The sequence below is a fragment of the Sinocyclocheilus rhinocerous genome, unplaced genomic scaffold (genome assembly GCF_001515625.1).
Source record: "Sinocyclocheilus rhinocerous isolate Xijiao unplaced genomic scaffold, SAMN03320098_v1.1 scaffold1065, whole genome shotgun sequence".
Classification (NCBI taxonomy): Eukaryota; Metazoa; Chordata; class Actinopteri; order Cypriniformes; family Cyprinidae; genus Sinocyclocheilus; species Sinocyclocheilus rhinocerous.
In genome coordinates this window covers 46161-63566 of record NW_015628720.1, presented here as the reverse complement: position 1 = coordinate 63566, position 17406 = coordinate 46161, and the positions used below count along the sequence as shown (strand labels likewise).

The following is a 17406-nucleotide window of genomic DNA, read 5'->3' as shown; positions in this document are numbered from 1 at the left end:
ATTCTCAACCTTTTTTGGACCAATGCCCCCTATTATTATTATTATTATTACAGTGCTTTTTAAAATACTTTTTAATATTTGATATTTTAATTAGTTTTTTAATTTAAGATGTTTTGATAATAAAAGTTATTAATATATTTAAAAATGATATAATAAGTATATAATTTTCTTATTATTATCTTATTAATATCACTAGGCTCATTTTATCAATAGGCTTTATTTCCTTTATGCAGTGACATATAGGACCTTTGTGTTTAGGCGACAAAATAAAGTGTAATGATATTGTTGTTTTCTTTTCAGATATCACATCTCATATAATGATTAGAGAGAGAACAAGATCCTGACCTCTGACCTGATACCCATGAGCAATGCTTCTGATCGTCTCACATTAGTATCAAGAAGAAGTGGAGATGACTTTGTATGAAAACATTCACTGGACAGTGCGAGACCAAACAACAGTTCCTCCAGTAGATTTGTTCATTCCCTCACTGCAGAGGTCCTGATCCACACAAACTCAACACAATGACTGCAAAAGACAGGACATATTTGTCTTTCCTCTTGCTGGGTCTTTTCCAGCAGATTCAGGGCTCTCTGGTAAAAACCAATCTTGGTCTAAAGGTGAAGCAAGGCCAGTCGGTCTTCCTGCAGGAGGAGGATCTGCAGTTTCACATACCCAGAGCCAAGGACGCCTGCAAGCTGGAAGTTGTGCTGAATGAGCCCATTACACAGCGGGTCGGCACGCTGACCCCTCAGGTTAACCCTCTTTCTGCATGCATTGAATTATCCACTAGACATTCAGTGATGAACATGCTCATACAGTTTCCATCTGAGAGCATTTGACATTTGAAGAACTATCCGTGTGAATGATTTTTTCAATATTTTGATTTTTTTGCAGATTTTAAAATAGTTGTATCTCGTCCAAATATTGTCCTATCCTAACAAACATACAACAATGGAAAGCATATTCACTCAGCATTCAGATGATGTATTAATCTCAATTTGGAAAAATTGACACTTAAGACACTTTTTGTGGTCCAGGGTCACATATTTAAAAAAAGACTTGCAGATAGTATAATATTAATGAAAGAAAAGGCCACTTAAGTGAACTTACAGAGAGGCACTTTCAAAAAGTGCACTTTTTAATAGTGTCAAATTTAAAAATTTTACTTTAAAGTACATGCTTTAATAATGTTTTTGTGCTTTAAAGAAGTACACTTATTTTGATGGGTTGACTAACATACTAAAGTAGATGTAAAGTACTTGATTATAATTTTAACTGTAATATTGTATGGGTCAAAATTATAGATTTTTCTTTAATGCCAAAAATCATTAGGATATTAAGTAAAGATCATGTTCCATGAAGATATTTTGTAAATTTCCTACTGTAAATATATCAAAACTTCATTTTTGATTAGTAATATGCATGGCTAAGAACTTCATTTGGACAACTTTAAAGGCGATTTTTTCAATATTTTGATTTTTTTGCAGATTTTAAAATAGTTGTATCTCGTCCAAATATTGTCCTATCCTAACAAACATACAACAATGGAAAGCATATTCACTCAGCATTCAGATGATGTATTAATCTCAATTTGGAAAAATTGACACTTAAGACACTTTTTGTGGTCCAGGGTCACATATTTAAAAAAAGACTTGCAGATAGTATAATATTAATGAAAGAAAAGGCCACTTAAGTGAACTTACAGAGAGGCACTTTCAAAAAGTGCACTTTTTAATAGTGTCAAATTTAAAAATTTTACTTTAAAGTACATGCTTTAATAATGTTTTTGTGCTTTAAAGAAGTACACTTATTTTGATGGGTTGACTAACATACTAAAGTAGATGTAAAGTACTTGATTATAATTTTAACTGTAATATATCAATATAATATATTTAAAATGCACTAAAGTGCAACTTCATCATTACAAAGGAGTAATTTCAAATATATTTAAATGCATAACAAACAATCTTCAATAGAAATGACATTCAAATATATTTTAGTTGATACTAAAGTAGATGTAAAGTACTTGATTGAAATTTTAACTGTAGTGTGTTATTCAGTATTACATTTAAAGTTAATATATTTTAAATGTACACTCTAAAAAATGCTGGGTTATTTCAACCCAACTTTGGGTCACATATGGACTAACCCAACTGTTTGATTACATTTTTACATTAAATTTTTAACCCAAAAGTTGGGTTAGTCCATATTTGACCCAAAGTTGGGTTGAAACAACTCAGCATTTTTTAGAGTGTACTAAATTGCATCTTCATCATTGCAAATGTGTAGTTACAAATATATTTAAATACACAGCATACAAGTTTCAATAGAAATTACATTAAGTATATTTTAGTTTCTGTTTGTAATTCGGGTTTGTTAATGCAGGTTGTCGGAATTTGATACTATACAGATACTTCTGTTCTTTCTACAACTATTTCACATTTGTCATCATTTCAGAAAAAATATGTTTTGTTTATATATTACATATATTTATTTATAATATAAATTATATGAATATAAATATAGGCATGTAAATACATGTAAATATTTTCAAAATATATACTGTATGTGTGTGCATTTATATATACATAATAAATATACACAAAACACACATATTTTATGCAAACAAACTGATTACATTTTTACATTAAATTTTTAACCCAAAAGTTGGGTTAGTCCATATTTGACCCAAAGTTGGGTTGAAACAACTCAGCATTTTTTAGAGTGTACTAAATTGCATCTTCATCATTGCAAATGTGTAGTTACAAATATATTTAAATACACAGCATACAAGTTTCAATAGAAATTACATTAAGTATATTTTAGTTTCTGTTTGTAATTCGGGTTTGTTAATGCAGGTTGTCGGAATTTGATACTATACAGATACTTCTGTTCTTTCTACAACTATTTCACATTTGTCAGGTTTTTGACTGTCACTTTTTGGCTGATGAAGTGAAATACACTCATAATGGATGTCCGATTTTAAAAGAAGATACTGTTAAACTTCGTCTGTACAGGTATGTTTTGCATGTTGATATTATTACAGTTTAGGACATTCAATTAGAAGTCAGATAAAATTGAAATATTATACTTTGGTTTGACTTTATCTGGTTTTGTTTTGCTGTCTAAATATGTACATTTCATGTGGATTTGTCGTTTAGATTTACAGAGACAGAGACGTACAGTGAGCTGTTCTCTCTCCGTGTTGAAATCATGGAGCCGGACTGTAATGTGATTAAGTTCGGGCCACAGAATCTCGAGGTGCCAGAGTTTTATGGCCTCTCCAATGTTCTGGATGGCAATGTTGTGTCCTTCCACTATGAACACAGACATAATATTGAGTGCACAGTTCGGGTGACAACTTTAGAGACGCATCTACCTGTTCACGGTCAGCTAGTCACTGGAGAACCGGAGAAACCAGGAGGGCCGAGAGGGGATGAACCAGATAGCTTTGTTTCTCTACGAAGACAGCTGGGTAAAATCGTTACAAGCAATTTACCAGTTTTCCGTCTGTACAAACACATCCGGGTTATCGACATATAAACAAAGCTACTTTAGAAATGATTCAATGAAGTCAAATATACTGAAATGAAAATTAAAGGATGCTAAAATATTCCAGGGTCATAATTCACTTTAGTGGCAATAATGTTATTTTAGTGTTATTTACTGTATATACTGTATGTGTGTGCATTTATATATACATAATAAATATACACAAAACACACATATTTTATGCAAACAAACACTTTTATTTTGTATGTGATTAATCACGATTAATCGTTTGACAGCACTAATATAAACAGTATATATATACACACACACACACACACGTGTGTATATATATATATACATACATACGATAGTATTTCTTTGTTAATATTTTGAACTTGCTTTTCAGTTTAAATTTAAATGTATGTTTAAATAATTTGATTGTGCATTTGCCATTTTTATTCTTTTTTTGGAAATATTTATATTTAACTTTAATTTCTTTTTATTTCAATTTTAGTTTTAGTAATTTTAGTACTTTTAGTTAAACTTATTTCATTTCATTTGTTTGCCAAGGCAACATTTCTGATTTTCGTTTTAATTTTATATATTTTAAAATCGATTTTTAATTTATTCTTTAATTTATTTTTAAATGTATACATTTATTTTATAATTATTATTAGGTTTGTCATCTAATATTAAAATGTTATTTCATTCCAACTTATCCAACTTAAAAAAATTCAATGAGAAATTATATTAATGCTGCAATTAAATATATATTTTTGCAGACAGTTTTTGGATTAGAGGGATGATAATAGAATTTTGGAGACAACTTGTTACAGTTTTGCAGAACAGCTGATAGTATCACATTTAGTTTGTTTGTTTATTTATTTTGTATGTTTTGTTATGTTAACATTTTAAGTTTTCAGAATAGATAAAAATACTTTATATACTTGATATATACTCTGTATACTATTATAATATGAACATTATAACCTAATATAAGGAGAAAATTTTCATTTATTTCACAACCTAGTTTCATATTTAATATCAGGGCATTATTTTCTCTTCTCCCTGCAGATAATAAAGCCAGAGCTCATTGTAAGAGTGACGGGTGTCTAAAGGGTCTTAAACTGCTGAAGATCACCAAAGTACCATGCAATGATTTCCTCATGATGGGCATCCGTTACCACCACACTGACCCTCCATCTCCAGACATAGACTACATCGCCATTAGACTGGACCTCACAGACACCCGCAGCAGGAGCATCGTCCAGGTGTTCATTAAAGCATCTTCTTATTACTGCGTTTTTACAATACTATTTTAACAGCAGTTCTGTGTGTCTCCACTCAGTCAGAGCAGGCCTGGATCCCAGTAACCATTAAGGACGCAATGCCCAATCAGCCGCCCAAGCCTGCTTTTATGTCCATGTTCATCTTAGAGGTGGACCAGTTCATCCTGACTCCGATTTCCACGGCAACCCTGGACGCAGAGGATGATGAGACGCCCAAACAGCGGCTGGTGTTCAACATCACTAAAGCCCCTAGTGAGGGCTTCATCACTCACCTGTCTGACCACACCAAACCCATCACCTCCTTCACCTGGACGGATCTCAACGACATGCTGATCAGCTACCAGCCTCCAAACTCCAGCCACACACAGCGCAGGAACTATGAGGTACTGAAGCAACTTCAGCATACTATTAAAAAGCATAGAAATAATTTACTTTAAAGGAATATAATTAAGTGTGAACTGTATGTAATATTTTCAGACACTTAACTGCATGCTATTTACAACTAAATTAAAATGTTATTATAGTCGAAACTTGTATTAAATGCAGTTGGAAATTAAGAGTGCTTTTTGACCTATTTAAGTAGGACTTTATATGCAATTTCTTCTATTGTCTTTGAAATATGGTTAATGTGCTGACAAGCATTTATGGTAAACTAAAATATATTTTAATGTCATTTCTATTAAGACCTGTATGCCATATATGTGTAATTATACAATTGTAATGATGACGTTGAAATTTACAGTATTTAACTTTAAATGTAATATTGAATAACACACTACAGTTAAAATTATACTTACTGTAGTACTTTGCATGTGCTTTAGTATGTTAGTCAACACATACTGCACTTCTTTAAAACACAGCAAAAGATTATTAAGACTAAAAAGATTATTAAAACTTTTAGTTTTACATTGTTATAAAGTGCTTTTTAAAAGTCTACTTAAGAGTGTTAAGAAACATAGTAATGAAAGTGTACTCATCTTAAGTACACTTAAATGGTTATTTCATTATTTCATTATTATATTATATTATAAGTACAGGTTTTCAAAAATATACTTGTAAATCTGAAGTACACTAATGCATAGTCAATACAATTAAGCACACTTCTTTTTCACAAGGGAACTGTACTAGCATGAACATTAAACAGAAGTTTCATTTCTGCTAGGTGGAGTTTGAAGTGCATGATTTCTACTTTGAGAAAAGCCAGCCTGTGATTGTACACGTGTCAATCAGGACAGCTGATACCAATGCGCCAAGAGTATCGTGGAACATGGGTCTGTATTGTGCAGCATTTTCATATACAATATACAATATACACAACATTTTATTTTGGGTGTAATATTTATTTTTTAAGATTTGAGAAAGAAAAAAATTCCACTTGTGTCATCTCTGATTACTTTGTGCCACTATTAAATGTGACCCTGGAGCACAAAACCAGTCTTATTTTTATGTGATGATTAACAAACTACCATAAATGCTTGTCAGTACATTTAGCAGTACACTTTATCCATATTTCGAAGACAATAGAATTATGAGACTACATATAAAGATGCACTAAAGCCCTACTTCAGTAGGCCCCCTACATGATTGTAAAGCGCTTTGGGTGTACAGCAATACACAATAAAGCGCTATATAAATGCTTCATTCATTCATTCATTCATTCATAAAATATTCTAAAGTTCAGCTAATTGCATTTAATATGAAACTATATTGGCAATTCTCTCCTTATTTCTGTCGTATTAATAGGTCTCAGTCTGTTGGAAGGTCAGTCTCGTCCAATCACATGGGATCAGTTTCAAATTGTCGACAATGACAACCTGAAGGCTGTGAAGATCATCACTGTGGACGGCCTGCAGCACGGGAGACTAATGGTTAGAGGTACACATACAGATGATTTTTCCTGAGATATTAATCTGTTACATCAAATTCAGTCATATCTTTGCATTTTGCACTAAACATTCTCACTACCATCTGTATGTAAGGTGGAAAAGGTTTCATGTTCACTGTGAAAGATATAAAGGATGGCGCGGTTCGCTACCACCACGATGACAGCGACACGACTAAAGATTATATAGTCTTTCGCATTACTGATGGCTTGCATCAAACCAGACACAAGTTTCCCATCAACATCCTGCCCAAAGACGACAGTCCACCCTTCCTCATTACCAATATGGTGCTGGAGCTGTCTGAAGGCCAGACGGCTCTTCTGAGAGGATCCATGTTGCAAGCCTGTGATTTGGACTCTAGTGATGACTACATCATGTTCAACATCACCAGACCTCCAGAGGCAGGAGAAATCATGAAGATGCCCGGTCCTGGCATCACAGGTGAGGAAAGCTTAATTGAATGAATTTAATTCTTACACTCTTAAAAATAACTGTCACTCCCCATTTTTTAAAATAGGCATTAAATTGCACTATCCAAACTTAAATTGTTATAATTCATGAACACTTTGGAATACAGAGGAAAGGTTGGTCTCTTTTTAAAGAATTATTGCAGAAGTGGAATTATTTAATTTCAAAAAGTTATAGAAGTTAAAATTTACTGTAAAGAAAATGCACTGTACAATTTTTATTATATTTTATATAAAACAAATATTTTACATAACAGGTTTTACTCTAAAATTGATAAAAAAGTAACGCCTTATGTCTAAATAAGTTATGTTCCAAATTTGAAGTTGATATGAAAAAAATTGGTTTCTGTGAGATTTTATTTAGGGTGTTATACCACAAACAGCCACCGGGTGCCATCCAAACTCCATTTAATTTTTTTTATGCATTTTTCTGTCACAAATATCTAAATTTCTCTATCAATATTACTTAAAGTGCACTATCCAAACTTAAATTGTTATAATTCATGAACACTTTGGAATACAGAGGAAAGGTTGGTCTCTTTTTAAAGAATTATTGCAGAAGTGGAATTATTTAATTTCAAAAAGTTATAGAAGTTAAAATTTACTGTTCTTGGGCTTCGAAGCTTTCAAACGATATATAATTTATGATGATTACTAAAATATTTGATAGAGAAAAAGGACAACAAATTAAAAGAGCGCCAAGCGTCCCACAGGTGGGACAGTGACAGTTAAGTATAACGTTCTTCACAGCGATGCCATAGAAGAACCATTTTTGGTTCCACAAAGAACCATTCAGTCAAAGGTTCTTTAAAGAACCATCTCTTTCTTACCTTTTTATAATCTGAAGAACCTTATTTCGCCACAAAGAACCTTTTGTGAAACAGAAAGGTTCTTCAGATGTTTAAGGTTCTTTATGGAACCATTCAGACAAAAAAAGTTCTTCTGTGGCATCGTGAAGCACCTTTATTTTTAAGAGTGTTGTTCATTCTCGGGGAACTGAGGCGTGCTTTAAATACTGTTTTATATTTGTGCAGGATATTCAGTGATCCGTTTTCTTCAGAAGGACCTCTTCCACTCCATCATCTACTATCGGCACTCAGGCGCTGAGGTGTTTGATGACTCTTTTGAGGTGGTGCTCTCTGACTTTCATGACCCTCCTAATCTATCAGAGCCTCAGGTAATTTCTGGATATCCTTCATTGATTGATGCGATATCTCTAACAATCTTCCCAGCTAACAGGGAACGGTCTTACAACTTTCACTTATGTTTTTTAAAAAGTTATATAAATGTTAGGACAAAACGTTCCTGTTTATGGAATGTTCTTATAACCTTATTAATATTTGATATACGTTGTCATAACGTTGAGAGAAAACATTCTTAGAACAGCATTCTCGGAACATCCTTGTACTTGAAGAACGTTCTAAGAAATGTTTTTGTCTCATGACATTTTAACGTTCTTAGACTATTAAAAATAAACATAAAAATAACCTATTTTAAGTGAAAATAAAGTTTGTAGAACATTGTAAGAAACATTTTAGAAAACGTTTAAAAAACGTTATTATCACGGCAAAAAAGCGGACATTTTAACGTTCTTAGACTATTAAAAATAAACAGTCAAATAACGTCGTATTTTAGGTGAAAATAAAGTTAGTAGAATGTTGTCAGAAACATGTTTGTAACCTTTAAATAACGTTATAATCACAACAAGAAAATGATACATTTGAACGTTCTTAGAATATTAAGCAATAAACGGTTAAATAATGTTATATTTTAGGTGAAAATAAAGTTAGTACAACATTCAAAGAAACACTTTAATGTTCTTAGAATATTAAGCAATAATCGAATAAATAATGTTATGTTTTAGGTGAAAATAAAGTTAGTACAACATTCTAAGGAACATTTTTGTAACCTTTAAATAGTGTTATAATCATAACAAGAAACCCAGACATTTTAACATTCTTAAAATAATAAAAATAAACAGTCAATCAATGCTATATTTGAGGTGAAAATAAAGTTGGAAGAATGTTGTCAGAAACATGTTTGTAACCTTTAAATAACGTTATAATCACAACAAGAAAACTATCCATTTTAACATTCTTAGAATATTAAGCAATAATCGGTTAAACAATGTTATATTTTAGGTGAAAATAAAGTTAGTACAACATTCAAAGAAACACTTTAATGTTCTTAGAATATTAAGCAATAATCGGTTAAACAATGTTATATTTGAGGTGAAAATAAAGTTAGTACAACATTCAAAGAAACACTTTAATGTTCTTAGAATATTAAGCAATAATCGGTTAAACAATGTTATATTTGAGGTGAAAATAAAGTTAGTACAACATTCAAAGAAACACTTTAATGTTCTTAGAATATTAAGCAATAATCGGTTAAACAATGTTATATTTGAGGTGAAAATAAAGTTAGTACAAAATTCTAAGGAACATTTTTGTAACATTTAAATAGTGTTATAATCATAACAAGAAACCCAGACATTTTAACATTCTTAAAATAATAAAAATAAGCAGTCAAACAATGTTATATTTGAGGTGAAAATAAAGTTAGTACAACATTCAAAGAAACACTTTAATGTTCTTAGAATATTAAGTAATAAACAGTTAAATAATGTTATATTTTAGGTGAAAATAAAGTTAGTACAACATTCTAAGAAACCTTTTAACGTTCTTAGAATATTAAGCAATAAACGATTAAATAATGAAATGTTTTAGGTGAAAATAAAGTTAGTACAACATTCTAAGGAACATTTTTGTAACCTTTAAATAGTGTTATAATCATAACAAGAAACCCAGACATTTTAACATTCTTAAAATAAAGAAACACTTTAATGTTCTTAGAATATTAAGTAATAAACAGTTAAATAATGTTATATTTTAGGTGAAAATAAAGTTAGTACAACATTCAAAGAAACACTTTAATGTTCTTAGAATATTAAGTAATAAACAGTTAAATAATGTTATATTTTAGGTGAAAATAAAGTTAGTACAACATTCTAAGAAACATTTTAACGTTCTTAGAATATTAAGCAATAAACGGTTAAATAATGTTATGTTTTAGGTGAAAATAAAGTTAGTACAACATTCTAAGAAAAATTGTTGTAACCTTTAAATAACGTTATAATCACAACAAGAAAACAATACACGTTCTTAGAATAGTAAGCAATAAACGGTTAAATAATGTTATGTTTTAGGTGAAAATAAAGTTAGTACAACATTCTAAGAAACATTTTTCTAACATTTTGTAACCTAAATAATATTGTAATCATGGCAAGAAAACTGGACACATATGGTTCTTCACTAAGCAGGTGATCTTTGCAGGTCATTGTGATTCAAATCCAGCCAGTCCCCGATCAGCCTCCACAGGAGGCACCAGGTGTGACCAGACACTTGGTTCTCAAGGAGACCGATGTCATCTACTTGACCAAGCAGCAGCTGCACTTTGTGGATTTGGAGTCACCGGATAGTGAGCTCACGTACACCGTCACCACCCCACCTTTCTACAGCACCACCTATGGGTACAAAATTAAACTACTCTGCATAAGAAGCCCTTGCAGTCCACAGGATGCTATTGAATTCAAACTGTTACCTGCATCTTATAATGTGACATGTATGAGTTGTACGTTTTCATTTCCAGAGGCTCTGATGCAGGAAGGTTGTTTCTGGTTGACAGTATCCCAAAATTTACCAAGGACCCAAATGCTCCGATGCTGAGACTTTTCACTCAGGTAAATACTCTGTCTGAACTAGGGTTAGACATATTATTTTCCAGAAGTATCTGAAGCTGTACACGATCCTCTCTTTGTAGCATGCGGTCAACTATATGAAGGTTGCTTACATGCCCCCCATCCTGGACATTGGACCGTTCCCTCAGCACATCCAGTTTGTCCTGTCAGTGACCAATCAGCAAGGCAGCACGACCGCTGGGATCTGCTTCAACGTAACGGTTCTGCCGGAGGATAACCTGGCACCAGAGGTACAGCAGCCCTCATCGACCCAATCCAGAACAGAAAATCATTATAGGGCATGCTAGTAGTGCTTATCGAGGAGACTTGTGCTATAGTACTTTCTACTGTAATCTGATATTCACGTGATGGGCAATAAAATGGCCCAAAAAATAGATTTTGATTGAAGGAGGGACAGGAACCATTTCTAAGGACTAGAATATCATTGAGCAGCGGTTCTCAACCTTTTTGACTGCAAGGCCCCTATTGTCAATATTCAAAGCCATCTTAAGATATTTCTCTTACTTCTGCTGTAATGAAAAGCTTATGCAAACTTATGTATTTATAGAAACTATGAATGTCAATATATTAATATTCATATTTTGATATAAAAATAAATGAAGAGTTTATTTGCAAAAACAGATTTTAAAGTTTTATTGTGTTAGTTAGCTATATTTTTTTAGTTATTATTATTTAATCAAAACAACCCAACTGCTGTTTGATTGATATTAATTGGAATGCAGGATTAAAAAAAACATGATTTTTGAACATTTTTAAAAATGTTATCTGCTTTTGCAAATGAACTCTTCAAAAATATTATAATAATGATATGCTAATATATAACAATTATATATATAATGACTGAAACAATTATGAAAAAATAAAAAAATTATATTCCACAATTTCAGAGGTTTCAATAAAATTTTATTTACTCACAGATAGCAATTTTTACCCAATAAAATATTTTAGAGCATACAGTAACGAGAAAATGATATTAATTTCTTAAAACTAATTCCTTTACATGATGTTTCCAGAAGTAATGCCAGTTTTAATATTAGGCTTTCTTATATCCATCTTTGTGGGATGGCGTTATTTTAGTATTATTGATTATTAACTAAAAAACTATAAGAAATAGATTTTATTTTTATTTTTTTTCACTTGAATTTTAGGTAAAGTTTTGGTAATTTTTTGTGTGTGTTTTTGTTATTCATATTAGTTTTTTTTATTTTGTCTATATTTTTTTCATTAATTTGTCTTTATTTTTCATTAATTTAAATTTTTAGTTTATTGCAATTAGTTATTTTAGTATTTCAACTTAAAATAAATGAAAATAGGAAATGTTGCCTTTGCAACTAGCTGAACTAAAATTAGTTTAAGTTTTTATTACACCTTATGTTTTCACCATTTTAATATAATTTTATATATTAGGTTAGTTTTCGTATATTTAAGTTTTTATTTGTAATTTTGAGCTTGCTCAAGTCAGTAGATGATTTTACTATTAGCATGATGCTGATGATACACCTTTTGCCATCACCTACTCACGATTTTCTAAACTATACCACTTTATTATTCATAGATATCAGTGCTATACAAACACAAGTGCTAGTTGAGTGCTGGATGTGTTTCTTGTCATCTGCAGGTGCACGTGGAGCCGCTGGCGGTGGATGAGGGTGGAGAGAGCTGGGTGAGTGAAGACCACATGCGTCTGTCAGACCAGGACTCTCTACAGGACTCTCTGCACGTGGAGCTGAAGACCGGACCCCAGCATGGCAGCATTTACCTGGACGGCACAGCCATGAGTCCAGGCCAGACTTTCACAGTCAGGGATCTGAAAAGCCTAAAAGTTAGGTCAGATGTGGTTCCTCATAGTTTGTTTGGGTTCACTGTAAACACTTTAAGGCAAGACACATCAGGCAAAAACATTTTTGTCATTTGGCTTTTAATAAGGTTTTGTTTCAGACTATTATAAAGAAAACATCCAAAATGCAATTTTAAGAGTTTATTGAATTTCACTTTATCTATTTGCGTCTGTATATTTCAATCATAAAACATAACTTTAAAGGCCATTTTTTCAAATTTTTTTTTATTTTTTATTTTTTTAATTAATTTTCTACACAGAAAAGAGTGTACACAGAAACTTCAAGTTTTTTTTTGACATGCATAAAATCTTTACGGAAGCGTATTAGGGCCAAGCAATAACATTTAAAGTCGTTAAATTTCGAGAAAAAAAGTCGAGATAAAACGTTGAGATTAAACTCATAAAATTTCGAGAATAAAGTCGTTATGTTTCGAGAAAAAACTCATTAAATAACGAGAAAAAGTCGTTAAATTGCGAGAAAAAAAGTCGAGATAAAATGTTGAGAATAAACTCGTTAAATAACGAGAAAAAAGTTGTTAAATTCAGAGAAAAAAAGTCGAAATAAATGTGGAGAATAAACTCATTAAATAACGAGAAAAAAGTTGTTAAATTTCAAGAAAAAAAGTCGAAATGTTGAGAATAAACTCATTAAATTACGAGAAAAAGTCATTAAATCGCGAGAAAAAATCGTTAAATTTTAAGTAAAAAGTAGAGAATAAACACACTCGTGTCATGTTCATTTCATCTTGTTGGACGGTGTTATTTAGCGTCTGCAGTGGGGTGGGTCGGAGAGTAATGCACTGGGGAGTAGCGATGATACGTCTTTTGCCAAACTCGCTTTTCTTCCTTTTTTCATCACATTTCACATCGGAAAAGTGGAAAGCAATTGCTTAACGAGTGTTTAATAATAATGTATTAATTAGGGGTAGGCAGGCTATAGGGAGGGCTTTGTTGTCATTGGCTCAAAGTCAATGGCTACCATCAACTGTTTGGAATGACATGAGGGTGAGCAAATCATGACAGAATGTTCATTTTTGGGTGAACTATCCCTTTAAGTTAAATTCCACTTTGCTGGTTCGTTTCCTCTGTGCTATCTTAAGTTTTGACTCTTTTGTCTCAACAGATATCGCCACGACAGCTCTGAGACGGAACATGATGATATTAAATTCATTGCCACGGATGGGATAAATATTGCTGACTTTGTACTACGTGTCAAGGTAATGAAGTAATTTTTACATTCTTCAAACACATGAAGACATCTAACAAACCCATGTTTGACAGGTGACGCTGGTCAACGATGAGGTGCCAGTCCTCGTGCCAGGATTGAAGCCCGTTTTAGTCTGTGCAGAGGGACAGGAAGTGCTGATCACCATAGAGTACATCTGTGCCACTGATCCTGACAGTGACGACAGCACCCTGATGTATATGATCGCCCGACAACCATATCACGGGGTAGTTCAAAGAAACGGCATCATTGTGGACCGCTTCATTCAAGCGGATGTAACTGCTGGCTTAATTTCCTATAGACACACAGGTAATATGAGAATAATGGCACTGGATTTCTGTTTCATTTAATATCCAATCATATTTTGACCTACCCTTTTGAAAATAAAGTACACTTTAGCATACTTTCAAAACAAGTATTGATGCTTGAAAATAATCATCAAACTAGGCCTTTGCCTCTGTTTATTTTGAATACGCACCCTCTAGTGGCGAAAATTACATATTGTGCCTTTAAGTGCAAACTGAATTTGATGTTTTTGGACACTTAATTGCATGTTAACTGCAATTAAATTAACATGAATTGTGGTTTAAATTTTTATTAAATGCAATTAGCTGAAATTTGGAGTGCTTTTTGACCCACTTAAAGGTTTAGTTCATCCAAAAATGAAAATTGTCATTAATTACTCACCCTCATGTAGTTCCAAACCCGTAAGACCTCTGTTCATCTTCGGAACACAAATTAAGATATTTTTGATGAAGTCTGAGAGCTCTCTGACCGTGCATAGACAGCAATAATATTACCACGATCGACGCACAGAAACATAGCAAGGACATCGGTAAAATAGTCCATGTGACATCAGGGGTTCAACCGTAATTTTACGAAGCTACGAGAATACTTTTTGTGCGCAAAGAAAACAATAATAATATAATTTATTCAGCAGTTCTTCTCCCCGAGTTACCGTCTTCCAACGTAATCAAGCGTTGTTTACGTTCAGTAGAAAGCGCGCGCATGCTGAACGCAAACAACGCTCATTACGTTGATTACGTTCTGGGGTACTAATAAATTGTTATTATTGTTTTCTTTGTGCACAAAAAGTATTCTCGTAGCTTCGTAAAATTACGGTTGAACCACTGATGTCACATGGATTATTTTACCGATGTCCTTGCTACGTTTCTGAGCTTTGATCGTGTAAGAATCCTTGCTGTCTATGCAGGGTCAGAGAGCTCTCAGACTTCATCAAAAATATCTTCATTTGTGTCTAACGGGTTTGGAACGACATGAGGGTGAGTAATTAATGAGAGAATTTTCATTTTTGGGTGAACTATCTCTTTAAGTAAGGTTCATATGCTTTGCAATATGCATTAATGCTGAAGATGCAATACAGTAACTTTAAATGTAATATAGAATACCTTTACAAGTGCTTTAATATGTCATCATAAGTGTACTTCAAAAATCTATTAAAACAACGATTTAAAATGTACTTTAAAGTAACTTTTATTTTTATTCTTTTTTTTTATTTTATTATAAAAAGTGTACTTAAGTGTATTCAAAAACAGTCATGAAAGTGTATTCTCTTTAAGTACACTTAAGTGGCGTTTTATTTCATTAACATTACATTATGTGCAAGTGCAGGTTTTTAAAAAAAATACTTAAATATCCCTTCAATAACAAATTGATGTCAATCATACACTCAAGGACAAGAGATTGGGCTGCAGCCACGTCATGACGTCGTTACATTTGTGATCTCTGATGGAGAATCAGGGCCAGTTCCTTCCTGTTGCAGTAACAGAGCCACTGTCTTCAACGCACAAACACCTGAAGTACAGAACGCCCTGCCTGTCTATGACCTTAATATCACCGTTTATCCCGTGAACAACCAACCTCCAGCTATAGTTGTCGGTAATAGGAACACTTTTCTTTCTGATGTTAGAATATCATGTTGTATGTTATGTTAATCTCTCTTCGAATTCACTTAAGTGGCCTTTAATTTCATTAATATTGTATTATCAGCAAGTACGGTTTTTTTTTTTTTTTTTCAAAATTGACTTTGATTTGAAGTATACTACTTAATACAATTAAGTGCACCTCTTTTCAAAAGACATATTTTAGCATTTGCTACTCATTGTTTACATGCTTGAGTTCATGAAGCATCTTTTCTCACATCAGGAGAGGTGTTTATGGTGGATGAGGGCGGGTCAGCCTCCATCACGGATGCTCATCTGAGAGTTGAAGACCGGGACTCTGCTCCAGAGGACCTTAACCTCATTCTGGTTGCTCCGCCACAGTTTGGATACATAGAAAACATCCTGCCCAGTCCGGGATTTGAAAAGAGCAACATGGGAATCAGTATTGGTGAGTCACATTTCACTGGATCTAAAAGCTGCTCTAAACAAGTTAGATATATAAAAGTAACCTAAAGTGATCTAAAAGTAGTCCGAATACACTGGCTAAATGAGTAATCTAGATTACATTACTGACTGAAGTTTTCATCATGTAATTAATCAGTAACAGTCTACACTTTGTAAGTGATCTACCCAGCACTGATAGCATTGTTTTTCCTTGTTCAGCCTCTTTCACCTACAGGGACGTGTTGAATGGACACATTAACTATGTCCAGTCTAGACATCAGAGGACTGAGCCCACCACCGACCAGCTCATGCTGCATGTGTCCGACGGGAAACAGCAGTCCTCTTCAGTCCCGTTTTACATCATCATCCATCCAACCAATGATGAGATTCCAGAATTCCTGGCCAGAAACATCACGGTCAGTCAGAGAGGAATCTCGTAACCAGCTAACAGGGAATGTTGTCAGAACATTGGTTTAACGTTCTGTCAAGGTTCTCTTCTTGAAGTCACGTTAATGGAATGTTCATTCAAAATTTGTCTGGTCTGTAATAATGTTCTCCAAACGTGAGCTAAAAAAAAACATTATGTATGCATTGTTCATGAAACGTTTTTTTCCTGAAAGGTTTTAGTTGGACGTTTGTGTATAATGTTTTATTTTAAATGTGACCTTAGACCACAAAACCGGTCATAAGGGTCAATTTTTTTTAATTGATATTTATACATCATCTGAAAGCTGAATAAATAAGCTTTCCGTTGATGTATGGTTTGTTAGGATAGGACCATATTTGGCTGAGATACAATTAGTAACATTGAATATCTGGAATCTGAGGGTGCAAAAAAAATCTAAATATTGAGAAAATCGCCTTTAAAGTTGTCCAAATGAAGTTCTTAGCAATGCATATTACTAATCAAAGATTACGTTTTGATATATTTACGGTAGGAAATTTACAAAATATCTTAATGGAACATAATCTTTACTTAATATCCTAATGATTTTTGGCATAAAAGAAAAATCTATAATTTTGACCCATACAATGTATTGTTGGCTATTACTACAAAAATACCCGTGCGACTTATGACTGGTTTTGTGCTCCAGGGTCACATAT

The 17406-nt window shown here is 32.8% G+C and overlaps 1 protein-coding gene across 1 annotated transcript in view; it reads left to right on the top strand.

The window, feature by feature from the left end:
• The window catches only part of frem1a (Fras1 related extracellular matrix 1a), a 41813-nt gene that overhangs the window by 9016 nt on the left and 15391 nt on the right, over positions 1 to 17406 (top strand). Inside the window, exons 2-19 of the mRNA XM_016550072.1 lie at positions 301 to 753; positions 2924 to 3018; positions 3163 to 3476; positions 4568 to 4764; positions 4842 to 5165; positions 5945 to 6053; positions 6526 to 6657; positions 6762 to 7106; positions 8167 to 8309; positions 10468 to 10664; positions 10784 to 10874; positions 10955 to 11122; positions 12511 to 12719; positions 13853 to 13946; positions 14011 to 14263; positions 15650 to 15853; positions 16121 to 16306; positions 16522 to 16718. Coding sequence (XP_016405558.1) covers positions 523 to 753; positions 2924 to 3018; positions 3163 to 3476; positions 4568 to 4764; positions 4842 to 5165; positions 5945 to 6053; positions 6526 to 6657; positions 6762 to 7106; positions 8167 to 8309; positions 10468 to 10664; positions 10784 to 10874; positions 10955 to 11122; positions 12511 to 12719; positions 13853 to 13946; positions 14011 to 14263; positions 15650 to 15853; positions 16121 to 16306; positions 16522 to 16718 — 3489 coding nt within the window. The 5' untranslated portion in view covers positions 301 to 522. The remainder of the gene's footprint in view (positions 1 to 300; positions 754 to 2923; positions 3019 to 3162; positions 3477 to 4567; positions 4765 to 4841; positions 5166 to 5944; positions 6054 to 6525; positions 6658 to 6761; positions 7107 to 8166; positions 8310 to 10467; positions 10665 to 10783; positions 10875 to 10954; positions 11123 to 12510; positions 12720 to 13852; positions 13947 to 14010; positions 14264 to 15649; positions 15854 to 16120; positions 16307 to 16521; positions 16719 to 17406) is intronic.